The 24,200-nt window shown below is 48.7% G+C and overlaps 11 protein-coding genes across 11 annotated transcripts; 7 read left to right on the top strand and 4 right to left on the bottom strand.

The window, feature by feature from the left end:
• Nucleotides 1–133: 133 nt before the first annotated feature.
• Nucleotides 134–1,088, bottom strand: BJ212DRAFT_1379465 (uncharacterized protein). Its single transcript, XM_041336595.1, has 2 exons — nucleotides 415–1,088; nucleotides 134–359 (listed from the first exon to the last, which is right to left on the bottom strand). The coding sequence occupies exon 1, from the start codon at nucleotides 924–926 to the stop codon at nucleotides 549–551; it is 378 nt and encodes a 125-aa protein (XP_041189160.1). The 5' UTR covers nucleotides 927–1,088; the 3' UTR covers nucleotides 134–359; nucleotides 415–548.
• A 1,745-nt stretch (nucleotides 1,089–2,833) lies between these two features.
• Nucleotides 2,834–5,305, bottom strand: BJ212DRAFT_1279679 (DUF580-domain-containing protein; the record flags this gene model as incomplete). The annotated part of the gene is made up of 18 exons (XM_041331514.1): nucleotides 2,834–2,884; nucleotides 2,933–2,993; nucleotides 3,047–3,089; nucleotides 3,147–3,227; nucleotides 3,280–3,345; nucleotides 3,394–3,432; nucleotides 3,492–3,554; nucleotides 3,608–3,703; nucleotides 3,760–3,907; nucleotides 3,958–3,995; nucleotides 4,050–4,184; nucleotides 4,234–4,262; nucleotides 4,315–4,341; nucleotides 4,397–4,574; nucleotides 4,623–4,660; nucleotides 4,713–4,844; nucleotides 4,899–5,014; nucleotides 5,066–5,305. 18 exons carry the CDS (start codon nucleotides 5,303–5,305, stop codon nucleotides 2,834–2,836), a joined length of 1,581 nt encoding a protein of 526 aa, XP_041189161.1.
• Nucleotides 5,306–6,703: 1,398 nt separating this feature from the next.
• On the top strand, nucleotides 6,704–10,360 carry BJ212DRAFT_1379487 (uncharacterized protein). Its single transcript, XM_041336596.1, has 5 exons — nucleotides 6,704–6,828; nucleotides 6,882–7,159; nucleotides 7,291–7,803; nucleotides 7,856–9,155; nucleotides 9,197–10,360. The coding sequence occupies exons 2-5, from the start codon at nucleotides 7,021–7,023 to the stop codon at nucleotides 9,936–9,938; spliced, it is 2,694 nt and encodes an 897-aa protein (XP_041189162.1). The 5' UTR covers nucleotides 6,704–6,828; nucleotides 6,882–7,020; the 3' UTR covers nucleotides 9,939–10,360.
• BJ212DRAFT_1379489 (uncharacterized protein) lies at nucleotides 10,361–12,374 on the bottom strand. The gene is made up of 4 exons (XM_041336597.1): nucleotides 12,192–12,374; nucleotides 11,778–12,139; nucleotides 11,377–11,718; nucleotides 10,361–11,325 (listed from the first exon to the last, which is right to left on the bottom strand). The coding sequence occupies exons 1-4, from the start codon at nucleotides 12,295–12,297 to the stop codon at nucleotides 10,474–10,476; spliced, it is 1,662 nt and encodes a 553-aa protein (XP_041189163.1). The 5' UTR covers nucleotides 12,298–12,374; the 3' UTR covers nucleotides 10,361–10,473.
• On the top strand, nucleotides 12,375–15,091 carry BJ212DRAFT_1579627 (Rec8 like protein-domain-containing protein). Its single transcript, XM_041342258.1, has 6 exons — nucleotides 12,375–12,480; nucleotides 12,533–12,653; nucleotides 12,712–12,851; nucleotides 12,900–13,015; nucleotides 13,073–13,566; nucleotides 13,711–15,091. The coding sequence occupies exons 1-6, from the start codon at nucleotides 12,478–12,480 to the stop codon at nucleotides 14,763–14,765; spliced, it is 1,929 nt and encodes a 642-aa protein (XP_041189164.1). The 5' UTR covers nucleotides 12,375–12,477; the 3' UTR covers nucleotides 14,766–15,091.
• A 418-nt stretch (nucleotides 15,092–15,509) lies between these two features.
• Nucleotides 15,510–16,036, top strand: BJ212DRAFT_604053 (uncharacterized protein). The gene is made up of 2 exons (XM_041343634.1): nucleotides 15,510–15,814; nucleotides 15,869–16,036. Exons 1-2 carry the CDS (start codon nucleotides 15,598–15,600, stop codon nucleotides 15,910–15,912), a joined length of 261 nt encoding a protein of 86 aa, XP_041189165.1. The 5' UTR covers nucleotides 15,510–15,597; the 3' UTR covers nucleotides 15,913–16,036.
• BJ212DRAFT_1200393 (uncharacterized protein) lies at nucleotides 15,905–16,186 on the bottom strand (the record flags this gene model as incomplete). Its single annotated transcript, XM_041329063.1, has 1 exon — nucleotides 15,905–16,186. A coding segment is annotated over one exon (282 nt), but the record flags the coding sequence as incomplete, so codon positions are not given.
• Nucleotides 16,187–17,498: 1,312 nt separating this feature from the next.
• Nucleotides 17,499–18,703, top strand: BJ212DRAFT_1448777 (glycoside hydrolase family 16 protein; the record flags this gene model as incomplete). The annotated part of the gene is made up of 6 exons (XM_041338592.1): nucleotides 17,499–17,712; nucleotides 17,759–18,065; nucleotides 18,118–18,268; nucleotides 18,292–18,429; nucleotides 18,487–18,559; nucleotides 18,615–18,703. 6 exons carry the CDS (start codon nucleotides 17,499–17,501, stop codon nucleotides 18,701–18,703), a joined length of 972 nt encoding a protein of 323 aa, XP_041189167.1.
• A 51-nt stretch (nucleotides 18,704–18,754) lies between these two features.
• BJ212DRAFT_604069 (uncharacterized protein) lies at nucleotides 18,755–21,315 on the top strand. Its single transcript, XM_041343635.1, has 3 exons — nucleotides 18,755–18,893; nucleotides 18,945–20,286; nucleotides 20,342–21,315. The coding sequence occupies exons 2-3, from the start codon at nucleotides 19,078–19,080 to the stop codon at nucleotides 21,116–21,118; spliced, it is 1,986 nt and encodes a 661-aa protein (XP_041189168.1). The 5' UTR covers nucleotides 18,755–18,893; nucleotides 18,945–19,077; the 3' UTR covers nucleotides 21,119–21,315.
• Nucleotide 21,316: 1 nt separating this feature from the next.
• On the top strand, nucleotides 21,317–22,040 carry BJ212DRAFT_604142 (uncharacterized protein). The gene is made up of 2 exons (XM_041343636.1): nucleotides 21,317–21,607; nucleotides 21,657–22,040. The coding sequence occupies exons 1-2, from the start codon at nucleotides 21,536–21,538 to the stop codon at nucleotides 21,921–21,923; spliced, it is 339 nt and encodes a 112-aa protein (XP_041189169.1). The 5' UTR covers nucleotides 21,317–21,535; the 3' UTR covers nucleotides 21,924–22,040.
• Nucleotides 22,041–22,542: 502 nt separating this feature from the next.
• Nucleotides 22,543–24,123, top strand: BJ212DRAFT_1379507 (uncharacterized protein). Its single transcript, XM_041336598.1, has 6 exons — nucleotides 22,543–22,729; nucleotides 22,778–23,200; nucleotides 23,256–23,356; nucleotides 23,418–23,518; nucleotides 23,571–23,617; nucleotides 23,676–24,123. The coding sequence occupies exons 1-6, from the start codon at nucleotides 22,595–22,597 to the stop codon at nucleotides 24,027–24,029; spliced, it is 1,161 nt and encodes a 386-aa protein (XP_041189170.1). The 5' UTR covers nucleotides 22,543–22,594; the 3' UTR covers nucleotides 24,030–24,123.
• Nucleotides 24,124–24,200: the final 77 nt, after the last annotated feature.

Below are 24,200 nucleotides of genomic sequence, written 5' to 3' on the forward strand. Positions count from 1 at the left end.
ATGCACTCTGTGATGATAATCTAAGACCTTTTATACTGCACTTTTCCCGGGTTCTGGTGGACGTGCAGGCGAGTTAGCTGCCATCCATTCCTGAAGGGGTATCAGATGACCTGATAGCTTGTATGGAACAGTGCATACTTGCGAAAGTCAAGCGAATAGTACCCCAAGGATGAAGTGCTTCCGTTACACTTGCTTCTGGATGTGTAAGAACTTTTTGAAATTACCCTGGAATTACTTGAAAGCCCCAACTTCCAGTCAGTTGAGCCGACAGCTTGCATGGAACATTGGATAGTTGCGTAAATCACGCGAATAGCACGGTCCCGGAGCACCTGATTATCCGTCAATATCATCAGTGCTCGCTATTGAGAGCAACGAAAGGTGAGCGTGAAACTGTCCATTGGCAGCACGACCCACTGGATTCATTCGTCGTGAGGAACTTCATATCATGGTAACCGAAACCTGCCGATCAGCGGTTTCAGGAAACTACGAGTTTCGTGGGCCTGATTGTATCACCTGTCAACCAAATCGGAGGTAAGTGAACAATTGAATCAGTACAATGAATGTTGCTTTTCGGATATCCAATGGCTGCAAAGGTGCAACTTGAAATTATGACTACCAATATTTGACAGGAACATGTATGGAGAAGTAGGCACTATGTACGAGGTGGAACTGCAAGGTACAAGAAGAAGAAAAACCAGGATGCAGTGGAAATCACTGAAGAAATAATACAAAGGCGCCAGGTAGTGGGCAGAGGCAACAAAGATTGACGGGAAGAGACAATGAGTGCAAAGGGGATCTGACGCTGGATCTTGACGCGGACGTGCCGCTGGGTCGTGATGCGCTGTTCCGAAAACATCAAGTGGTGGCGACGGGATAGCTAGACTGCAGGTTGAAGGAGCGGATGCAGAATTGGTGTCAAAGGTCATATATCATAGGTAGGATGCAGAGAGATGGTGGTGTTCATGGGCACTAGGATTGGGAAAAAAGGCAGAGGTGTGTGCAAAGAGCTCGATGAGTAGGACAACGAAGACGTGACAATGAACCTTAGTAGGTTCGTACCTTTCTCAGATACAGTTTTCGGGGTCCAACCTTTACAGTCGTGGCTAATAATAGGGGAGGTGGTTCGCTGCACCTTTGCAGCCATTGGAAATCTGATTCGAGAAACAATGTTTGTTATATTGATTCAACTGTTACTTATCTCATTCGGTTGACAGGTGGTATGATCAGGTCCACGAGGCCCGTAGTAAGCAGCCGTAAGTCAGGTTTCTTCAATCTGTTCCCAGCTTCGTAAATCTGCTAACTGGCAGGGTTTGGCTACTATGATACTCAGTGCATACAAAGTTTCTTACGACGAATGAATCCAGCGGGTCGTGCTGCCAATGGACAGTTTTGCGCTCACCCGTCTTTGCTCTCATAGCGAGCATGAATGATGTTAGGGGTTTGAAGGCCGGTGCTATTCGCGCGATTTACGCAACGATCCAATGTTCCATGCAAGCTGTCGGCTCAACTGACTGGAAGTTGGAACTTTCAAGTAATTCCAGGGTAATTTCAAAAAGTTCTTACACATCCAGAAGCAAGTGTAATGGAAGCACATCATCCTGGGGTGCTATTTGCTTGACTTTCGCAAGTATGCACTGTTCCATGCAAGCTATCAGATCACCTGATACCCCTTCAGGAATGGATGGCAGCCAACTCGCCTGCACGTCGACCAGAACTCGGGCGAAGTTCCACGCATCGAGATAAGTTCTTGAACAGATATCTCGTTGCACTACCGTTCAGTTCTCATGGTGTTTGCAGTGGGAAATCAAAGCCACCAGCGTAGGCGACTACAGCAAGATAACTATCCAGTCCGACTCCGAATACATCGGTGCTGACGTTAGTTTCACTTCCCCTTCTCTTCAGCATCCAGAACCCTGTTTCAGGCTTGTTGATGAACTTGCCCAATGGTGATGATGAAACAGAGGTACGACACTTTATTTCACGCTGTTGAATAATCTCTGACTTTGTTTGTTTCTTAATTAAGTCAAACTCACGCAGGATGGCGTGGGCGAGGTGTCACACTGCAGGTTCATTTTTATCAGGCCCCCCTCAAATTGATTGGGTGCGATGCTCTGAGTGACCTAGCGTTGTTGTAGTTTCTGTGTTGGTGTAGGTTAACGTGTACGTCACGGTTAGTGGTAGAATCCAAGTGCTCTCAAGTGAGCGGACAATAAAAGGCAACGAGTAATATCTAGTGAGTGATTTGTTGGGACCACTGCTACTCGAGGCAAGGGTCAAGCTTTCAAGTACGTTCGACTCGCGATTGACTCGTGACATCAACGGTTTATCCACCTCAACACCCGGACCGAATAAGGATACATCCAAGCGCTTCACAGTACCACTGGCATGAGCACATCACAACAGCCTCACACGTCAATCATGATAATAACAAGCTACCATCGATGTCATCATCTGCAAGCATTGGATGTGGGGTGAAATAGCTAAAAATGTGATATATTACCTGTTGTACTCATCCACTTTCCAGATTTATATCCTGGCAGTTGCATATCCATAGACGTTAACCTGCAGGCATCGCCGATCGAGGACGTTTTGCGAAACGGGGGAGCAGCGCGATATCATAATGTCACATTTTGGTCCTGCTAAACAGAAGTAAACACGATGCGAAATCACTCGGTTTGTCCAAGTCATTATGCAAAGTGCTACAAGTAACATGTTTTCATGTCGACATACCAGAGCTCTCAGAGCATCCTTTCGACATGGCCCTTGTTTTGAGGCAGCGACCTAAACCGGATCCGACCACATAATATATTCAGACAACGCCACATCAAGTGCATCAGACCATCGGTACTCCTTGAACGACACGAGGATAAGTAAGAGCAATGAGCTGCAAAGCTGATCAGGTAAAGATGTGCTGCGACTTCGAAGCTCTCACCCTAAATAGGTCAGGTGCGCGTGCAGCTAATACTTGTGGATCTTCTCCGAGACCTACGAAGCTGAATTTCGTGAAAATCGGTCAGTATCCACATATACTGAGGTTTGCACATACATAGTAGACACACCAGCCTCGATGGCAGTTGACATTGTCATCGCTGCAGAATATTAATAATCATGCAGAATTATCGAGGCGAACAACAAGAAGCACGCACAGCATTGTAGTCCGATGAGGAATGCAAACAAGACAACTGGCGCTGTGTACTGTCCATCGACGTTATATGCAGGGTGCGTCACTGTGCAGTAAAAATGGTACCGATTCCTCAAGCACATTAATTCAATACGCACAGCGCAGGTAGAGATACCCGAAGAGTGAGCATAGAAGCCCAATGGCATACGCTCCCCACATCAAAGCTGCCAAACATCATCAGAAGACGTCGGCATCCCCAACTGGTGACTCACTCATGCCAACCAATGAATCATTGACAAGCGCATCAATCCCTAAAATATTGGGCATCGTGAGAATGCTTTAGGGAAAAAAAAACAGCGACGGAACGTACCACGATCCACGAACATGGTCCAAGTGTCTTTTGCTGCTTTGATGTAAGGCTTTCCATAGAGCGCTAATAACATCAAGTTACCGGTAAGTACAACCGAACCAAATGAGGTAACTCACCAATTTCGATGTAGGCATATCTATTGAAGTACCTTACCAGTCCTTCGATGCATCCAACGAAGAACTCTGCGCAGCAAGCAAGACACGCCTCTACGACTGATCAGAGGCTACTATTTAACGTTAAAGTAAGGAAAATTCAGACTGATACTCACAACTCCCTTGCGCATTTGCATTGTCTTTCGCAGCGTTCAGGATAAGGCGGACAACTTCTAGAATAGTGACAATTAGGGATCCAAATGCTATTGACCCAAGAGAGAGCGTCGAAGCACGTCCGAAAGCGCTGAGGGTTGGATGCTTCGGCTGAAACCATCGTATAAACATAACTAAGGAGGCATAAAGCAGAACACTACCATCTGTCCTTGTTCTCGAGGCCCGAAGTAATACCAACCTGCGATGTGCATATAAGATAACGGAATCAACCGAGTCATCCAATTATGCTCACTTCCGTACGCTCCACCAGCAAGAGTGGCTAAGGCGACGTTACCAATGACTTGAGATGTCCAGAGGTACGAGAATACTGCATAGAATATTAGGCCTGCCACAGTGCTCCCAGAACAAGATGTTCCGTTGCCACAACCTGTGTGGTCGTTCAAAGTTAATTAAATTGACTAGTAATGCAAATTTACTTGGATTTCCAGGTGTCCATTTCGTATATCTATAAATGGGTTAGAGAAGCCGAAAGTTGCGCAGCAAACTGAAACACTTACATCGCAATCAGTGTATAAGAAAACCACCTACAATTAATAATATTTGAAAAGACTTCTTTGAACGTGGCAACGGCAAGCTTACACACTTAGAGCAGCTTGCGAGATCAAGGCGATGAAGGCAACAACGTAGACACTCTTGTGATGTTTGGAGACATCCATTACTACTTGCAGGAGAAGGGACGCTAGTGGAATGCGGGACCTAAGGCCCAAATAGGCAATGATCGAGAACAAGGCAATGATAGTGAATATGATGGCACCAGCTGCAGCTTCGTCGTCAAAAAGAGGTGGTCGATGTTCGTATTACTCACAATAGTAACCAGTAGTCCAATAATAAATGCAAATGGCACTAGAATGACGATCAGCATAACACTTTATCTGAGGCGTTAGAGCGAGCTTACATGTTAAGTATTATAGACAGCACGAGAGTCATGTGCATCAAGGCCCGTGTAAAGATGCGTGCGAGTATCAGGTAGGCCATAGACAGGACAAGAGCTACTGCAGTGACAAATAGCAGAAGATAGGCAGTGTGCCTAACGCAGTCAACATCAATTCAATATACCGATAAATGTCTACAAACAACACACCGATTGAGGGTCACCTCCGAGCTAACCTGAGAGCCATTGCCTACACCACCTCCGAGCCCATTATTCGACACGTATCCTGAGAGGGCAATTATTGAAAGCGCGACAAACCCTGCAAACTACCGCGGAGTTAGAAGGAGTTCACCAAGAAATATATAACGTAGACTGACCTGCAGAATGAAAAGGATCAGAAAGAAAATGTCGTTGACCCGTTTCTTCGGCTGAAACCGACCGTTCTCGAAAGGAGTTTTCTGGTTTGCAGATGATTGTGGGTCTGGGTACTGCGGTTGAACGACTGGTTGCACATATGGCTGAGAGTGTCCAGGCGTCGGCTCCCCACCAAGAGCGTAGAATGGCGGATTCCCCTGTCTATGTTGCACTCCCCACTGATCCTTGTTCCAAGCAGCCATTTTCTGAGACAATGAGAAAGCGAATAAGTTGCGAGAGGTAACTTCTCGTACATGCAGACCCCTCGAGGCAAAGGAGGAACCTAATTTGGAAACAGACTGCGTCGATCGCCATCTCCAAGTTTGGCATCCGGATCGAAACTATTCTTGAAAGGCAAGTGAGGTACGCCAGACGGCAATTGTCTGGTACACAAGATGCGTTAGTTGGATCGTGGGGAAAGTTAGGAACATCATACGCAGGACTATGCAACAACCTGACAGCCCTCTCGTAGTTAATTAGAGCGTATGAGAGAAACGAGGCTCGGATGTCACCGATCACTCACCACAGATGATAAAAAAAGCTAAAACCAACCAAGTCTGTCGAAGACATCCCCCTTCCCACATGCACGAAGCACGCTCCAGTAGGGTAATTGAGCAAAGGCACATACCCAGTGGGGTAATGGAAGCTACTCACTTCTGCACGGAGGTACTTGACTGTTTAAGACTCGGGCCCCAGGAGAAGCTATTGCTAGTGGACTTCTGCTTCAACATCGACAAAATAAGCATGCGTCGATGCCTCTCCACAATACTGCCAACGAGATTCGAACTGAATCGGTCACTAACGTGATTTCCCCTGAGTCGACTGATGACGCAATGCAACAGATTCTATGCACCATAATCACGGAAATTCCATGCTCTCTGGTTAACACCCAGCAGGTATTGGAGCGAAACAAAATTTGGGATGCGGCCCCGGGTGCGTCACAAAAGAAGTCATGAGAAGTTTCTTGATCTCGGTGCATTATTTCCTTCTCAGCAGTAGTACAGAATGCATAAATATAGCATTAGACTCATCCATATCTCAATGAGACCAGGAAGTGACACCAATTTGGTCACGAGTTACAAATCTTAGCACATACCACTGGACTGGTCAATGACGATGCTAGGGGGATAGACGTTGTGATGGTTATGCACTAGCGGAATAATGAAAAATGTGCAGGGCCAGCGTGCGTCGCGTCTGCTGCAGGGTCACGATGTGTGAATGAAAGACATGCGAAGTGGAGTCTGGACATACTTGGATCACTACAGGGCAAATTTCCTGCGCGTATAAATGGTACGACACGTTGTTCGACTCGTGGCCGGTAACATGTTCTATCAAATATGTAAAACCAAGGTAAGTAAAAATGAGGGCAAATTCTTGGCGCATCGTTCTCCATCGTCGTCGGGTACTACGACTATCGATGGATAACGGCTTAGATCGAAAAATTACAAAAAAAGTGCAAAGTTTAGACAGACAATTTTCGGTACCGCTAGACTGTCAAGGAGACCATTAGGAAAAACCATTAGGAAAGGCTTCAAGCTGTGTGGATGATATGATCGTATATTAAGATTAGCACCGAATTTAGTTTTGTTGTGAAACTGTGGCACTGATTTACGTACCAAAATTCCGACTCCGGTGTTTTGATTGCGGGCGCTGTTCTTCTTCCTAAACTCTCAACGTTTCTCAACGTGATCATCGTTGGCGACGTTCTCTATCTCTAAAAACGACGGCGAGCTCATTATTATAAACGTCCAACTCACTAATTGAACTCACCTTTTACAGGTACATTTCAATTCAACTGCGGGGACGTCATTGTCCCTTTGCAACGGTGTCTGCCATTAATCACACCCACCTTACTCGTAATCTTCATCCCAGCGTGCATAAGCTCGCAAACTCATCAAGACCATCCACCATCTTGCTAATGAGCCTATCTTTCGGCGGGCTTGGCTTGATCTCCCTATGGACCCCCTTGTATTTCTGGGATGACTCCGCTCGTGTTCGTAGTGAATTCAGGTCATTCGTCTTTGTTCTTGTATTTGTCGCTGTAGTGCTCATACTTGGTGAGCAATGTGGTCCAAGCTCTTTCATTGCGCATATTGACCATTTTATTTCTGCTTGTCTCTCACTCTTGCATACTATCATTGTTCACGGCATTCGATTGTCCATCCTTATTGAACCCACAAATCTCCAGCGTATCTCACGAATCCCTCAGAGACATCATTCCGTGCTTATCTAACTGAACAATCCTTCCGCCAACACCTCAGCCATCTTGATGATACCACAGACGAATCTTCTGATACTGATGCTCAATACTCTTCACGTCCCGTGGACCGCAATACACTGACTGACCGTACGCCTCTTCCGTTTCACTTTGCAAACCGTGCTTCGGTATCTCTACGCACTCCCAAGCACATCTTCCATAGTGTTGGCATTTGTACAATCGCCACCACCCGCGGAGCTGCTGGGGCTCATGGACGCAGTTCAAGCACAACTAGTCCACATGGTAATGGGAATTTGTCGGGTGTTGATCACGATGGATCGGTAGTTTCAGATTCTTGGTTTATTGGAGCGTTTGGTCACTGGTGGCGAGGCGGCCTTGTTGATTCGTGGTATCACGATGCCATGATCGGATCGAAGGATGCTGAAGGCTGGAGCTCTGGTATACTTGGATTTAAGGCCCTCGACAAGTTTAACGAATTCAACAGTATGTTTTTTTCGATCTCATATTGGTTCTTCCATTTTAATGTAGAAAGAAGGTCGACCATTTGCAAAGTCGGTTCCCTGTCCCAGGCTTCCGTCACGTGGCACACCACCTAGGTTGCGTAATCGTGAACGTTTCGCCCCGCGCCTTGGATTAATTCCTCGCCGTAACTCGACCCCTCCGCCACTTCCCAAGTCAGCTTCGCTCCCCCTGCACACAGATCACCGAACGCACGAGCACAACCTTCCAGTATCTCAACCGGTTTCCGACCAGACCTGTATTAGCGTTTACGTACCGCCTGTTGCTCAAACCATCTCATGCGGCCCTTCGAGATCTCTATCCATCGATGACTCGCCGATGATTGCGGAAGTTTTGAGGCAAATCACTGCCCAGCAAGCTTTCGTGGCAGAACTAGACACCCAAATTTGCGAGGTCCAAACAGCGGCTACTGCGTCCCATGATGTCCTAGAGGCTGAATTGGCCGAGCTGCGCATACGCAAGCGCGATGAAGATCAACGCAAAGCCGAAGGGAAATCTCGTGCCAAAGTGCTTGAGGATGCACGACGCTCTGCTGAAACAGGGAGAAGAGATGCCGAGAAGAAGCTGAAGGCCGCCCGTAGTGTGAAGGAAGGCGCTGTGAGGCGCATCGAAGAACTGGAGAACGAAATTGGCAGGTTAAGAGATCAAATCGAGACAGACCGAGCGACTTTGCTTGAAGAAGCTGAGATCGAGGACGCTAGACTAGTACAGGAACTGGAGCAGGAGCTCGAGGCGAAGAAGAAAGAGGTTCGGGTTACTGAGGACGTCGTCGCCGCACTCAGCACACGCGCAAAGGAGCTCGAGGCTAAAATTACAGAGGCTCGCGAGCGACTTGGAGCCGCTAGGGAGCGGACGGAGATTCTGAAACATGAACCACTGTTCGTCCCTATGCAGGTTTTGAGCAGCGGACATACCTCCACGCAAGAGCAATACGGTCACAACAGTGGTCACGGCAATCCAAATGATTATGACATGGGTCAAGCAGATGCACCATCCTGGTCTTCAACTTTCAGTCCCTTTGATGAACCGTTAGACATACATTCTTCACCAGGGTCTTCGGAACGCGCACAGAGCGGTCTTGATTCAGGAGAATTTTCACGCTCTCCGAGACCTCCACGACTTTCATTGGGATCACTATCAAATTTCAGCCCCAATGCAAGCGAAACGGGTGCTGTTTCGCGTCGCTCCAAGGGGTACGCCATCTTTGATGAGGACATCGCTTCCCTCGCACAACCATCACAATCTGGTCAAACTGCTCACGGTCATTTCTCCCCCCATACAAATTCGACATTCTCTCCCTTTGATGTTCAAATACCGTCTTCAGCATTTATCCCAAGTAGCCTCATCAGCGTGCTAGACTCCCCTCTGGTGACTGGCGCGGCATTGGAAGAGCCGGAAGTACGCTCAGTGCATCACCGGTGTCGCTCACTGGACCTTCGCCCACACAGGAAATGAGCGTTGAGTATGATCCTTTCGAAGTTCGCCACCACACTCAGGCCATGTATGACAAAATGAGCATGCCTCACCGCACGAACTCTGATCCCTCCGCCGCACGCGCGCTGGACAACGCGCTTGTCAACGACACCGCTACCATAGGGTTGGATTCTGGACCACGCAGGTGGTTCTCAGCGTCTGCCAAGGATAAGCAACGCAAGGGCCTCAATCCTGATGCCAAAGTTTTCAGGCTTCCACGACGACATGCTCCGGCTCCGTCTGAACGCACCAGTGCCCCTCCTACAGCTTGCTATGATGCACTTAACCCGAATGGGCTCATGACCAGCAATTCCTCGACTCCATCTGCCCTCCTCCGCGCCTTTGCTCCTTCTCGAGCGGAACGTGAAGCACTTCAGCGCGCGCTTGGTGGTTCGACTAATACGAGCCTCGAGCGTCTGCCAAGCCTCAGCGACGTCGGAAGTATCCCATCTTCTCCGGTGCATACTAATGCTGAGGCCCGGCCGGTGCCAGCGTTTGGGGGGAAGGGGGCTGTTTTACCTGCGTGGCTACAATCGCTGCCGTTGATCCGGAAGCCCAACTTTAGCCCATGGGAGGACGAAGAACCTGACTCTGTGAGTACAGGCGGAGAGGCCAAGAGGAAGTAGACCATGTGTAGCAAGCGGGGCTGGCGAAAATTTGTACAAACCATGGTGGTGAGTCGTCCTGGGATGGCGGGGTAGGTGTTCGTGGTAGAGCAAAAGGGGTGGGTGGAGTAAGTGTATCTGCTTGTCAAGTACCTGTTCGTCTGATATATATATATATCGCAATGCACGAATCTGTTGAACCGTTTCACTTTGGCAAGTAGCCACAGCCAGTCAGGGCGATCAGGAGTGGCAACCTCTCAGTCTCGAGTCTCCACAACCAAAGGTCCTATTTCTGGGGTTGACTTATACGTGGGCGCAATTGCTATCTTGAAATCCGACACGTCGGCTACTTGGTACTAGTAGACGTCTCCTAGGCAGGGGGAAGGCAGTTGTACAAATGTGGAGCGATTGATATACGGTCAACATTTTCGGAATCGCGCGTAGGCCCATAGAGAGGTGCAAGCATCAATTCTAAACCCCACATATCTTAGGAGGTAAATTATGTAGATATAGCTAAGCTACCTATCGATGATGGATATAACTTGACACATGAACACTATGACCTTGGCCGTGACTCTCGTCCTCCAGAATCAATGAACTCCTGCAAGCTATTCGAAACAGTATATCCACACTGTTTCAGCTCGTCCAATGCTAGCGTGTACCGCGAGTCACCAGCAGCGACGCAAGTACGAATGATGGCATCGTAAATGCTCCGTGGCGGTACGAACTTCTGCGCTTTCATTTCCTCGAGATAGAAGAACGCGTCTTCATATGTGGCCTGTGTCAGGCAGAGGATGATGATCCGCTCGTAGGTCGTTGCATCTGGCTTGATGCCCAACTCTTTCAGTTCCAAGAGCAGTCTATCTCCGAGTTCACGGTGACTGGCAACGATACAGCCAGAAAGGAGGGAGTTGAAGGTGTCAATGTCAGGGACGCATTTGTAATCGGGAAAGGCCTTGTAGGCGCCCACGGCACGCTGCAGATCTGAAAGTGATATGGCAGCGCGGATGATGGCATTGATGGCGGTCCTGTCGATCGTCTTCCCTTCACTTCGCAGCTTGTCAAGCAGTTCCCAAGCGCCGTCCACCTTGTCAATATCCTGCTTCAGGAAGTCGTATATCGGCCGGGCTGTTATCGCAGTAGGGAAGATGTTACTACTTCGCATCAAGTCGAGGGTACCGAAGGCATCTTTTAGCTTTCCGGCCTTACACAGTGCTTCCAGGAGGGGCGCAAAGTGGTGCTCTTGCCAGTCAGCACCCAGAATTCTGAGCACACGAATGACATCTGTTGCTAGGTCAGAGAGTCCGTGACGTCCAGCAGTATGGAGAACATCGAGGCAGAGGCCTTCGTCTGGAGTGACATTAAGGTCGCCTACAACCTTTTCCCAGCATCGTTGAACACCTTCAGCCTTCCAATCTAATGTCAGGTGGAAACAATACAGAACAGAAATACCACACACGTAAAGAATTTCAGCAGATGATGCTAGACATCTCATCCATGTTTCCATGCTTAATCTCCGGACGGAGGTTGCTTCGAAATTCTCTGCCAGGTCGACTGCGAGTCGGGGAAAGCTGAGTTCTGCCGCCAATCTTATCACATCTTGGGCGATCGTGAGCTCAAGGACGAGTCCCCGGGTCCCCATTTCATAAACACATTGCAGTGCGAATTCAAGATTTCTTTTCTCCGCCGTTGTGTAGCGTTGGATCATCAACTGGAAAGTTTGTTCGTTCGGAGGGATATTTTCTGCATCCATCTTATCGAGGATATCCCACATGGCTGTTGACTGCATTCGACGTGATGCCTGTGTTCAATAGTGAAACGATAAGGTAAGGTACAGTCGCCAAAGAGATATGGACGCACATGTATGAGGTGATGGAAAGTGTTTCGGTCGGGTGCAATCCCCATAGAACTCATATCTTCAACAACAGCCCAAGCCTCTAGCGTCTGACAATCTTCCGCAAGACATGCCAGCAAGTTATTGTAGACGATGATGTCTGGTTTTACGCCCTCCTTCTTCATTTCTCCGCACATTCTAAGAGCATCTACGGTTTTCTTAGAATTGGCGATCCCTGTAGACCTGAACTGGTAGCGTGCTATGGCACTACCACGCGCAGTTCCCTGAAAAGTTTGGTCGGGAACGAAGGACCATGGTTTATTCCGAATTGTAGACGAGCTCGAACGTGTAGCAGACTTTGCTGCAACCTGTTGGGTGCTCTGACATCCTGCATGGGGTTTCAAAACCGCGTCTGCCAACGAGTGGTAAATTTGACTCACGAGAAAAGGTCACGGGTAGTACTCCAGTGCACTCGGACTGGGATGACCACAAAGCAGCCTTCCTGGAGACTCTTTTAAGAGAGTTTCGCGATGTGGAAGCCAGCATCTTGGACTTTGGCCAGTCCGCTTCCACAAAAATCTAGACAGTCAATGAGCCAAACACAGTTCAATAACCTTCCACTGCGACACAGCCACCGCCTAAGCAAGTTGTTCTAAACCGCGACCGGGTGCCTGGTCAACACCTTCTCTTTCCATTTCTTGTATATCATCTAAAGCTTGGATTATCATGGTGCGTGTAGTCTACTGCTACAACTACCTTGCGATGACTCAATCCGGAAAAGTTTTACTCGGAAGCTATTTTATCGCGCCGTGGGCCACTGGCCAAAGTATGGCTAGCCGCGCATATGGAGAGAAAACTCTCCAAAACACAGACACTACAGACGGATATCGAGCAGGCGGCGGGTGCGTCATTATATGATTCGTTTCTGACGCGTTAAATGACACTTCACACTCATCCCAGATGCTATCATGGGACAGGAGGTTGAAGTCATGGCACTACGTTTAAGCGGACAGTTATTGCTCGGTGTTGTTCGAATCTACAGTCGTAAAGCGAAATATCTATTGGATGATTGTAACGAAGCACTTCTCAAAATCAAGATGGTAATGTCTCGTCCTTTTGGTACCACATAAATGTTGACCTCGTTCCAGGCATTCCGCCCAGGTGTTGTTGATATGACGGAAGATCAACTGGCTGTCAACCGCAATGCCATTACACTTCAAAGCGGCAATCTTGACCTGGACGTTTTGCTTCCAGATATCAATTGGTGAGATCCTCATGCGTTCTCTCGTCTCTTATCCCCCTGGCTTATGCGCTGGGCTAGGGATATTGATTTTGAGGATCGTATTGCTGAACCTCAAGGTCATCATGTTGCACGGCAGGCAGATATCACCCTTCAAACTGCTGACGACCTGCAATTTGACCTTGACGATCCTGGCTATGGTTTTGATCTTGGTCCATCAGATGGCATCGGTTCACAGGACTTTGGGGAGCTTGATCTTGGACTCGACTTTGGAGACGGACCGGTCAGTGTTATCGACGGGGGCGTAGAAGTTGGTCGTGATGCCCCGACTCCACGAAGTGCCAGAGAGTCGTTAGATTCTAGAATGATGGGAAAAGGTGGAGAGGGTGAAGATTTCTTCTCGAACAGAAGTAGAGAACCTTCCGAACATCCGTTTGGCGCCGACATGGATGTGGACATGGGTTTTGGTCCAGACATGGGAGGTATGGACATTGACTTGGGTATCGATTTCGGGGACCGCCCCTTGAGCGATCGTGAAAAGACTCCCGAACAAACTAGGTCTCCTTCTCGAATGTGTACGCCGTGCCTTGATATTTTCCGGTTGACTTTTTTGACGTTCAGCAAACAGCCTCTCCGCTCACCGAGCCTCCGCCAACACCGCCGCCTGACCTTCTCCTCACACCAAAGGCAGCTGCACAAGAATTAGCTGACTGATACAGCCGCTGCAAAGGCCAAGCGCAAGCCCAAAGAAAAGAAGCAAATCATTGATTCTGTTACTGAACTCACCGATGGCCCCGGAGCTAGAGCTGGTCGTGGTCTAGGCGCGCCCGTTATCAAGGATGTTAGTAATATCCTTGCAGAACATCCATCTCTCCCTCGTTCCGCGATTGTGATGAGGCTCATGGAGATCCGCGAGGATCCCCTTGCCTACTTCCTTCCCACCAAGGTTACGCCAGAAGGCACTTTCTTCCTCGCAGGCCCCCCTGGACTAGCACCTGAACTATCCGACTTGTTCATGCGTCCTCTACAGACCGGCCTCCCATCGAAAAAGAGGGGTGCATCCCCTGACAAGGCAGGGAGAAAAAAGCCTAGGGTTGAGGGGAGCATACATGAGGATGAGCTGGTCGAACAAGCTCGGCGGGATGCCAGTATCGCTCCGAGCATCGCACTTGCTAGTGAAGCTCTTGGTGGTCGTGCCAGTATGGCTCCTGACGGTGGCTTCGACTTTGGCGACATGACAGGCGGTTTGGACGAATTTCAGATGGACGTTGGTGGCGAATTCCCGGTGGCACATGACGAATTGGGATTGGAACAAGACAAAGGTGCCGCAACGGAACAAAGTCGATCGTCCACGCCAGCCGTCGATGGTGAAGAAGGTGAAGAGACCTATGCTGATCTGACGTGCCCTATCGCCTCTTTCGATGTGCGGCCCTCGCCCACTCAGGCTCAGGAGGCTGCTGGTGATGGCGAAGGCACAGGATACAGCAAAAATACAGTAAAAGCGCTCGGCATCATTCGCAAGGAGCTGAAACCCGAAGATCGCGAGGATGATGAGGAGCGAGTCATGAGCTTCCGTAGGATGACGGAGAAAGCTTCTCGGCGTGCTGCATCTGCATTCTTCTTTGAGCTTCTTGTCCTCGGAACTCGAGACTGCGTAAAGTTATCGCAGAGCGCCGCCTTTGAGAATATCGAAGTCCGCGCTAAGGACAAATTATGGGAGCGTCAGCGGCACGGATCTATCGCTCCATCTATTGCATCTGCTACAGTATTCTAAGTGTATTTATCTTGTTTCTTTTGATTTTCAGATCTTGTTTCACAACTATCTACGATGTGTTACTAGGATTTTTCATCAGTTTATTCTATCTCGTGAGCTCGTTACACCAAGCTTTCGATGTTTTGTTCTCTGTAGCTTTCATAATTTATACTGTATCTTCCTATACATCCTAGATTTGTTTGCCTCGATCTGTATGTTTCCCTTACCTACCAAGAAATCGGGAATACAGTCGTAAACAATTCAGTCGTAAATGAATTCACAAATAGTGTGCACCTTTCGATTTTGCTATTCAGACCCTACCTCCATCAATACGTACGAACGCCAAACCGCCTCGCGTTTGGTGAACGCACGGTCACCGTCATGTCAAGCAAGGCGGCTTAAAAATCATACGGCACTGAGAAACGCTTCCTCCACACACCCCCTTCTAATTGCAATCATGATTGGCAACTCTTGGTGGACTGACGTGGTACGCCGAGGGGAAGAGCCAAAACTTTGCCCTCCTCGCGTGACCGTCTGCATATCGGGCGAATCTATCCCTCAAGAGGATTCCATCGAGTGGACGTCCGCCTCCAGCAAAATCTTTAATGTAAATAATGCCACTGCAGGCACCACATACATTGGTTGCTGCGTTGGAAAGCATTCATCAGTGGTGTAGACGAGAAGAAGAAATTTGCTAAAGTGCTTGTAATACTAAGATCGCTGCCGCTTCTGACGATGAGCTTGGACTCGTTATCGGTTCTTTCCCGAGCCGTCCTATCAAAGTGATCAGCAAGCGAAGTAAGAAGAGACAGAGTGCAAAAAATCTTGAGCGTGTGTGGATTCACTGTGGCTCATGATCATTTTTCACCGTGATCCTCCAGTATGTATAAACCATGGTTCGGCGATTTCACTCTTCCATCGTCTGCGGTTTCAGACCGTCTCGACGAAATATCTCTGCGTTTCCGGTTCAGGTTCCTTTTTCAAGGGTTTCGATGGTGCGCATTTGATGGGGATCGATACCCGTGCACGATTCAACACTCCATCATTCATTGCACGTACTGCTAGCTGTGGTCAATTCTCTACCCACACTTGTATTTTTGCCTTTGCTGACGTTTTCATCTTAGTTCCCGTTCCAGTCGAAGCCTGTCACTTCATTCCCGGGTGGTGAAATATTTTCCTCCTGACAGTGCTGCGGAGGCACCAAAGTCTAACTGCGCACAATTGCGTGGCGTCTTGTCGAAACCTAATCCCCACATATCAAAAATCTTGACTCTATACGAAGAAAACTTCAACAAGGTTGATCCAGTACACATCTTTTTCGGACCAGACCCCTCGCCGTATGCCGATGTGTGGTGCGCCAAGGTGTTGGGCTGCCCACCTCCAGAAAACCAGGTTGCGAAACGCCGTTCAATTATCATGATACGACCAGATGGTGTTGTGTCCGTCATGATCTTCTTGGTCGATACGGCAAAGACCGTGAAACTGCTTTGTTCTTTAGGCTTATTACAGTTGTCATCTCAATTTCTCCTTATCAGATCTGAGCACCGGGTTCGCCATATTCTCGAGTTTTGCACGTGGCGGCCCAAAAACACCATCTCACACCTATTTCTTACTTGGACTTCCCAAGATCTACCAGAAGATCAGTCCCAACCGAAAAGAATGAGCTTTGTATTTTCATTTGGAAGAAGGATGGGAGGTCTAGCATATGTCACTCCTGCCAATGGGGTATCGCCAAAAAGTATAGGGCGGTGGGAGACAAATTATGATTTACATGTATGTATTAACCCCCACACATCAATCACAGGTGCGCCCTCGATTACTGGACCAATTTAAACTGTTAAGGAGTCTGCTGTTAGCCGAAAACCTGTCACTGCCGCATACTTGACAAGATTAGAAAACTGGCTCGCATATATCATATTATATGCCAATATTTTGACTGCAGCCGCTCTCTTCCAAAACGTCAAGGACCTTGGTCTCGCCTACAAACACTCAAAGAGCGTTACAGCCAAACACGAATGACAGGTCTGAGCATGTAGCCCTGTTTTGGGGTATTCGCGTTGTCATTAATGTATTCTGTTGCCCATGCTGTCTCCAGTGAGGAAGTGGCTTTGACGGCATCAAAGAGATCTCCGACATAGCCAATTCCCTGAGTGCACCTTCGTGAAGCTTGCAAGCTTCCTCGTAAATTGCTGCAGGCACCGGGCAGAGATATCAGCAGATCTAGAGGTCAACGCAAAACTCAAGACACCATGCAGGAGTGGCCCGCCGAGGCATGCATAACGAAAAGAAGGGGCTCGGCGAGCACTGAATGACAACTTGACAGGCTTAAGGTGTCAAATGATTGTAACCGAATTCAGTGCTGTAGCCGACGGTAGAGATATCAGACTGTAAATGACCAGCGAGCTGGAGAACCCCGGGTCTCAGATTGAACTCTTTGCTTCGGTGGTGTTCGTGCGTCTTACGCCCCACAGTCTGCACCGTGTCATGGTTATCATCTGCTCAGGTTAATTTTTGGAGTCGAGTTGTCTATCAGTCGACGTTGGCCACCACTTATGTTTCATGTTGGTCTCGACTAACGGAATGCATTTGGTGATGCCGTTATTCCTCCGAAGGTCTGAATACTAATTCATGTTCGGCCATGTGCCATTCGCATCAGGGCCAGGTCAGTTTTTCAATCCTGACTCCCGCTCCTTTTACATCCTTTCCGCTCCCTATAAGTCAGAACAACCAGATCCTGTCCTTTCTTTATCAACGATGTATACTAGATGTGTCATACTCGTATTCGTTTCCTTGGTGGTGGCGGTCAACGCCCAGTCACTGCTCCCATCATTCACCTACAGTTTGATTGTCTCACATGTTGGTTATGACTTTCTAGGTAATTTTTCTTGGGAGACAGCGGACGATCTGACGCATGGCCGTGTCAACTATGTTGACCAAGCTACTGCTCTCAAGGATAATCTGACTTTCGGTGCGTGTTTCTTTTCGCGCAAATTCATTTGCTCAAATTTTCTCAGTTTCGGACTGCAAGTTTGTCATGCGCGCTGACGATACGAAAAAAGTTGCAAAATCTGCCCGCGGGCGAGACAGCATACGCATACATTCGCTGAATGCCTACGATGACGCTTTGTTCGTCCTCGACATATCTCACATGCCCGAGGGTTGTGCAACGTGGCCTGCGTGGTGGACATTGAGTGAGAAAGGGCCCTGGCCTTACGGTGGCGAAATCGATATCATCGAAGGCGTCAACCTCGATCAACGAAATCTTGCCTCGCTCCACACCACACCGAATTGCACTATGCCAAAGGTTCGGTTACAGACAGGGTTCGCTATTCTGCAACCGTCATACATATCATTCGCTCAAGTTGGTTCGTAGGTCAACAGAGTCCACTTCGTGCGACACATCCGTAAACTACAATCAGGGTTGCGGTGTCTCTTTCTCTGAGCAAGATTCTTACGGAGCAGGCTTCAACGCAGTGGGCGGTGGCTTTTATATCATGGAAAAAAGCAGCACCAAGGGCATCTCAGTCTGGTTTATCGCCCGCGACAGCTTGCTGCTTCTCGGTGGCGAGCCCCCTTGGACGTGGTGCTTCTATCGATACCCGATGCGTACTTCCCAACAAATATAAACTGCGACTACTCCAAACACTTCAATGCACATAGAATTGTTTTTGATCTGACATTCTGTGTGAGTGTCCCTTTTATGTTCTGTGGCGTCGTTATGACTTATCCATAAATCTTGCAGGGCGACTGGGCAGGGTCTGAGGCAGTGTGGAATGCGTCCACATGTGCAGCAAAAGCCTCTACCTGTGATAGCTGTAAGCCCCCCTTGTAGTGTTTATCGCTCGCAATCCTGATACATAATTGTTGCAGTTGTTGACAGCAATCCCGATGAGTTCGCCGAAGCCTATTGGGAAATCAACTCCCTCAAGATATATACACCTCATGGTTTTTTGCGTTAGTTTGACGCCCGCATTCGTTTTTGTCATACATCTTCCTTATACCATACTATACAGCTAATAACGTAGTAAGTCTGGACGATTGTTTCAGCATTATAGAAGCCTGTCATTTAGCCCTTGTATTGTTTAAGTTACCCGTTAGACATTACCCTGGAGCTTGAATACAGGTTGTCGATATGCCTCGGAATATTTGGTACGTCATACGTGGTTGACAATTGCTTGCATAGCATTGACTAGCCTGCAGGCCCAGGGGCCGTATCCGGGGCCCAGGATAATTTTATGGGTGGCTCCTTGCTATGTGTCAGCCGCATCCTAGTACTGTACTTATGACATGGCTCTAGCTGTTCTATACTTTCTACTACCAGCCGACCACCAAGATGCGGTTCTTCAAATCGTTCCGGCTGCTGCATCGTCGTACGAAGTCTGAGGGCGACGTGTCCCACATGGTTTCCTCTCCATCATCGTCGATTGGGTCGTCTTGTTCAATGGGATTCCGACAGATGCAATATGTCAGGCCTACATCGTCTAGCCTAATCAATGGTTCAGCGGCCCCGGTATTCGTCTCCCTCGAGGCTTCCCTACCTTCATTCGATCCCGCTCAGCTTTATCAACCCCGGCCAACTCGTCCCCTAGACATGCACACTGATGGCTGCATTCACCAGCCTGAAAGTGATACTTTCCGCCTCCGTCAGGCCAATTCCGAACTCGCAGCCGACCTTGCCGATGTCACCAACGATCTTTCGCGGACCCGCAACGAGCTTTATACAGAGATGACCAAACTTGCCCGCTTCCAGCATCAGCTTGCGCGTGGTATGGACCACATCCAGAAGCTTGAATCAAGATTTCAGCGCCTCGCTGGCCTTCTCGTCGATATTGGCATTCCGTACTTCACCGTTCAGCGGATCTCTGATGCACTGGATTCTGATCTCGGCACCGCAGATCATCTCTTGGTCAATGCTATAGGTGACGCTGTTCACGACCCAGAAGCGCTACTCTCGAGGTTGAAGCCCGCGGTCATTGGTCATCCTGTCCTAGAACAGTATCAATCTGCGCTGCACATGACTCTTAGCGTGCGGCGCAAAGTCCGTGCGCAAAAGAAGGTCTCCAAGTTTTGGAAACGCCTAGCTCAGGAAGATGACCGCTATACAGACACCGTCACCCCGTCTTCGTCGAACATGTCCTCTGTCCACGAGCCTCTCACTCCCGCCCGTCAACACGCTGTCGACTCGCTCATTGCTCGTAGACGAGAGGCAAATGCAGGCGCTGCTAGATATTTATATGGTGGGGCTTCTGTGCAAGGTGGTTTGGTTATACCTGTTTCTGCCTCTGACGTTGGATCTGCGGCGAGCTCTGCGTCGGGATCGACCGTTCAGTTGCAACATACTCCGCCTTCGAGAGCACGTTTTTCGATATCTGAGCTACGTCGGCGCTCGACCCCCGTGGTTTTGGGTGACATTGATCTTAACGTTTCCCAATCTTCGGATGGACCTCCAGAAACGGAGTCTGAACCAGAGGATCCAGAACAAGATGGATCTGACGACCAGAATGCACGCCCTATGGTAACTCTCAGCCAGGACCTCATTCAGGTATGTCAAATAAAAACATTCTACAGTCAAAAGATAGTGATGATGGCACCAATAGAATTTGAACCGCGTCGCCCTTGGACGTGGACACCGCCGTAACTCCTCGGCCGTGTCGAGGTCAAGTGTTCCATCCCGCCTCTCCGATTCCACACCCGCCTTCCCTTCTCGTAGCGCTTCGTTAGGCATACCCACATCTACTTGTAGCCTTGGCTCCGACGCGCCGTTCGACAATTCCGCATTCCATAGTCTGCTTTATGGTATCGGTAGCACCCCGACGGACTCAGACAGGCGTCAATGTTCCAATACGCTTGCAAGCGCCAGGAGGAACTCACGCTTCCTCGAGCATATCAACGAGTACTCGACCGGATCCCTTGCTATCTTTGACTCTGCGGATTCTTTGGGATTGATGAACTCGACTGGCTCACTTGCCGTACTCGACACTACGGCTTCCACCACTACGAGGTCTCCTGGACTCTTCGGCACTAGTGAGGAAAGCAAGGACTCATTGTTCATGTCTACCCAGACGCCCACAACAGGACCTACCACGCCGAGCAAGACACCACCTACGGGAAGCAGTACACCTTCATCCAGTGGGAGCAAGCTGCCCGTATGGAGACACCTGCATAGTCCTGATGCTAGTCCTGACGCCTTCAAAGTTTCCCTACGCAACCCTGGGGGAATCATAAGGCGGTTGTCGCCGAGCCCTGAAAGCTTCGTACGAAAGCTTCGGAACTTGGGTTCTCGTGATGGGAGCGAGAATGCAAGTCCTGAGAAGCCGTCTGGGATTCCTATTATGCAGCGTAGGATGACGATCAGGGGGCGAGTGAGGAAGTGAGTGGATGTGTCAGTAGTAGATTTCGGATTTCGATCGACTGCTACTATTTTTTCTTCTCCTTGTTTGTTGTAAATACTCGAAGGCCATGTCATTTTTCCTTTCTTCGATACACTTGCAAGTAGTTGATGGTCTGGAATTATTTTTGAGTTATGTGCTTCTGAGGAAGGTCGAGGGAGGCGCGGCTCTGAGTCGGCGGCATCTGCCGCACCTTCTGTTCACTGAGTTACGCGGGCTTGAGGTTTGCTTTTTAACCAGGCACATGCGTAGCTCGCATTACTCTTTCTCGTACTCTCATTAAGCCCACGAGACGATGTCGAAGCTTCAAAGGGCTGCACTCATCAGGTTTCCGGATATTGCTTTTCATGATAAAAAAAGGCCTCGCCAGTCCACACCAGGATTCATACCTATGTGCCCTATATGGAGTCCCGGCACCCAACACTCAGTTGCATGGTCAAGAAGCTCTCCGTTCATCGTTCTTCGGTCATACGGGTTACTTTTTCTGCTTTGTATCGCTTCAGGAAGTTTACATGCGCCATAGCTAGCTATGATGCTCACTGCGACACTAATGTGGGCGGGAACCATGCCTGGAGAATATCTACATCTGTTTTTACACGCCGACGCTCTCGGCTGTAATCAGAGCTCGACAGACGATGAAGACACATGTAGTCCCGTCTTTTGTGGTGATCGGACAAGGTCAACAAGCTGGAGGGCAAATGAAATTGCTCAATGGTACCGACAACGAACTCGATCTTGTTTGTGGACCTATTCTATCGAAGGACAACGCTATTATTCTGTTTGGCAATGAAGCCGCATAATTATGTGCCCTCGAAGCTTTGCGGCACAGAGCAACCTTACAGTTCACGTTTCGCCATAGGAGACAAACCCCTCGCGCTACTTAACATCATGGAGAACTACACTCTGCACGCCGAGTTTCACACTCCTATCGGCGATAAGGAGATGCTCGACGAGATCATTCACTTCACAGCTGGTCTCCAGTTTTTTTAGGTTTCAAGAGCGTCATTGGCACGCTGTGGGTGGTCAACGACACTGAAACAACACCTTGTGGAAGCTTTCTACGAGCAGATGTTCGAGAATTTGGGGGAAGGTCGTGTTACGGACTGTACGATGGCAGCCCGGGCACTTAAACATGTAACATGCACCGTGAAAAAGAAAGTGCTGCTCGGGCAGATGATTATTTTTATTCACATTGGTGTGTAGAATCAAGCTGCGCCTGCTTAGGAATGCAAGTTGATCTCCCTTCGTTAACGTATGCTTAATGTAAATTAGTCTTGTGCTCTGATTTTTAAGAGGCCGTACTATCATATTTTTTTGCATGCAGCGTGCCAGGACATGTGATATATAGTAAGTAATTGACTACTACTACCGAACGTAAGTAGCCACTTATAGAAGGAACGATTGCTTTCCTTCTGCTCAGTCAATACAAGTATCTTAGGGGAGATAAAGAAAGCTGCAGTCATGCATATGCTAACGTCCATCAGGACATCGAATGGGAAGATCGAGATCATTGATCAATTGCTCTTGCCACATACGACAAAATACGTAGAGATCACCTCTATCGAACAGGCTTATGATGCTATCAAAGACATGAAGGTCAGAAAAAAAACATATATCCACTTCACGGTTTCTGATGAATAATAGATTCGTGGTGCTCCGGCCATTGCATCATTGGCATCACTAGCTTTTGCTGCTTACATTCAAACCGGTCTCGACAGTGCTCAGCCACCAGCCTTCCTCCTGTCACCCGAATCACTTTCCGCCCATGTGATCCATAAACTCGACTATCTCTCTGGCGCACGTCCGACAGCTGTTAATTTAGGTACAGCAATTCGCCGCCTGAAAGCGGTCCTTCAGTCTTCTACAGATGCTGGAAAATCCGTTGGACTGATCGCAGCAGATCTGATTAGCGAAGGGAAACTTATAGCCGATGAAGATTTCGATCGTAATAAAAGAATGTCAGAGCACGGCGGTGAATGGCTTGCAGAACTTGACAGGGGATATGGAGGCAGTGGTCAAGAACTTAATATCCTCACCGTGTGCAACACGGGCTCCCTTGCGACATCGGTATAGCATCTCTTGGTTAATCTATCCATTTTTGACAGCGATAAATGTGTCACAGGGCTACGGTACAGCACTCGGGCTGATTACCTATCTCCACGAGCAAAAGAAGCTAGGTAAAGCATACTATACCCAAACCGCTCCATACCACCAAGGGTCCCGGTGAGCCGCCGATCAGTCATTGCATCGCCAACAGCTTTCGCTAAGGCCTCGCACCTCACAGCCTTACGGCACTAGAGCTCAAGACAATGCAGATCCCCTCAGTGATGATTTGTGATACAATGGTTGGTTCTCTATTTCAGCATCATAAGATCCATGCCGTCGGTAAGAACCATTTGAGGTCAACATTTCTTCCGATCGCCTGATCCTTTCCTAGCGGTTGGTGCCGATCGGATAGCGAGGAACGGAGACACCGCGAACAAAGTACGTCATACTTGTTAGCCAAACTCAGAGTTGTCAGAGGTTATTATTACCCTTGTAGATCGGGACTTATAACGCGGCCGTACTTGCGGCACGGCATAAGATTCCATTCATTGTTGTTGCCCCGATTAGCACTGTCGATCTCGATACCCCAGACGGCTCAAGCATTCCGATCGAGCACCGCAAGCCGCTCGAAGCTTGCCTCGTGCGCGGGGCTGTTTATCCCTTTGATGTCGATGCCGAAGGAAAGGTCAGGCAGGAGACTGTCATGATTACCCCGAGTGGCCTCGAGGGGATATACAATCCAAGCTTTGATGTCACCCCAGCTGAATTAATTACCGCGATTGTCACAGAGAAGGGCGTCGCAACTAGGAAAGAGGGCGAGACTAGTTTCGATCTAAGTGGGGTCGTATGATCTTACGAGATATCAACTAGAAGTAGCATGTACATGTACTCACACAACGGTTCAGAAATTCAGCTTAAACAGCCAGTGTTTATTGTTTCCGAAATACTCTCAAGATCAGTGTTGCAGTCTGTATCTCAATGTGAGCATCCAGAAAGCACGGCTGACCGTAAATTTCTCCCG

Source organism: Suillus subaureus (genome assembly GCF_016647635.1).
Source record: "Suillus subaureus strain MN1 chromosome Unknown BJ212scaffold_34, whole genome shotgun sequence".
In the NCBI taxonomy this organism is placed as follows: domain Eukaryota; kingdom Fungi; phylum Basidiomycota; class Agaricomycetes; order Boletales; family Suillaceae; genus Suillus; species Suillus subaureus.

What these genes read in the sequence shown, in the direction of transcription:
- BJ212DRAFT_1379465 (XM_041336595.1), bottom strand. Translation starts at nt 926, where the DNA reads ATGACCTTTGACACCAATTCTGCATCCGCTCCTTCAACCTGCAGTCTA.
- BJ212DRAFT_1379487 (XM_041336596.1), top strand. Translation starts at nt 7,021, where the DNA reads ATGAGCCTATCTTTCGGCGGGCTTGGCTTGATCTCCCTATGGACCCCC. An exon ending in CGCTGTAGTGCTCATACTTG is followed by an intron (nt 7,160 to 7,290) that starts GTGAGCAATGTG and finishes ACAAATCTCCAG; the next exon opens with CGTATCTCACGAATCCCTCA. An exon ending in CCCTTTGATGTTCAAATACC is followed by an intron (nt 9,156 to 9,196) that starts GTCTTCAGCATT and finishes TCAGCGTGCTAG; the next exon opens with ACTCCCCTCTGGTGACTGGC.
- BJ212DRAFT_1379489 (XM_041336597.1), bottom strand. Translation starts at nt 12,297, where the DNA reads ATGCTGGCTTCCACATCGCGAAACTCTCTTAAAAGAGTCTCCAGGAAG. An exon ending in ACTACCCGTGACCTTTTCTC is followed by an intron (nt 12,140 to 12,191) that starts GTGAGTCAAATT and finishes AACCCCATGCAG; the next exon opens with GATGTCAGAGCACCCAACAG. An exon ending in CTTTCCATCACCTCATACAT is followed by an intron (nt 11,719 to 11,777) that starts GTGCGTCCATAT and finishes TATTGAACACAG; the next exon opens with GCATCACGTCGAATGCAGTC.
- BJ212DRAFT_1579627 (XM_041342258.1), top strand. An exon ending in GGATATCGAGCAGGCGGCGG is followed by an intron (nt 12,654 to 12,711) that starts GTGCGTCATTAT and finishes CACTCATCCCAG; the next exon opens with ATGCTATCATGGGACAGGAG. An exon ending in TAGGTCTCCTTCTCGAATGT is followed by an intron (nt 13,567 to 13,710) that starts GTACGCCGTGCC and finishes TGACTGATACAG; the next exon opens with CCGCTGCAAAGGCCAAGCGC.
- BJ212DRAFT_604053 (XM_041343634.1), top strand. Translation starts at nt 15,598, where the DNA reads ATGATCATTTTTCACCGTGATCCTCCAGTATGTATAAACCATGGTTCG. An exon ending in TGCACGTACTGCTAGCTGTG is followed by an intron (nt 15,815 to 15,868) that starts GTCAATTCTCTA and finishes TTTTCATCTTAG; the next exon opens with TTCCCGTTCCAGTCGAAGCC.
- BJ212DRAFT_604069 (XM_041343635.1), top strand. Translation starts at nt 19,078, where the DNA reads ATGCGGTTCTTCAAATCGTTCCGGCTGCTGCATCGTCGTACGAAGTCT. An exon ending in TCAGCCAGGACCTCATTCAG is followed by an intron (nt 20,287 to 20,341) that starts GTATGTCAAATA and finishes TGGCACCAATAG; the next exon opens with AATTTGAACCGCGTCGCCCT.
- BJ212DRAFT_604142 (XM_041343636.1), top strand. Translation starts at nt 21,536, where the DNA reads ATGGAGTCCCGGCACCCAACACTCAGTTGCATGGTCAAGAAGCTCTCC. An exon ending in ATCGTTCTTCGGTCATACGG is followed by an intron (nt 21,608 to 21,656) that starts GTTACTTTTTCT and finishes CATGCGCCATAG; the next exon opens with CTAGCTATGATGCTCACTGC.
- BJ212DRAFT_1379507 (XM_041336598.1), top strand. Translation starts at nt 22,595, where the DNA reads ATGCATATGCTAACGTCCATCAGGACATCGAATGGGAAGATCGAGATC. An exon ending in ATGCTATCAAAGACATGAAG is followed by an intron (nt 22,730 to 22,777) that starts GTCAGAAAAAAA and finishes GATGAATAATAG; the next exon opens with ATTCGTGGTGCTCCGGCCAT. An exon ending in CGGGCTCCCTTGCGACATCG is followed by an intron (nt 23,201 to 23,255) that starts GTATAGCATCTC and finishes AATGTGTCACAG; the next exon opens with GGCTACGGTACAGCACTCGG.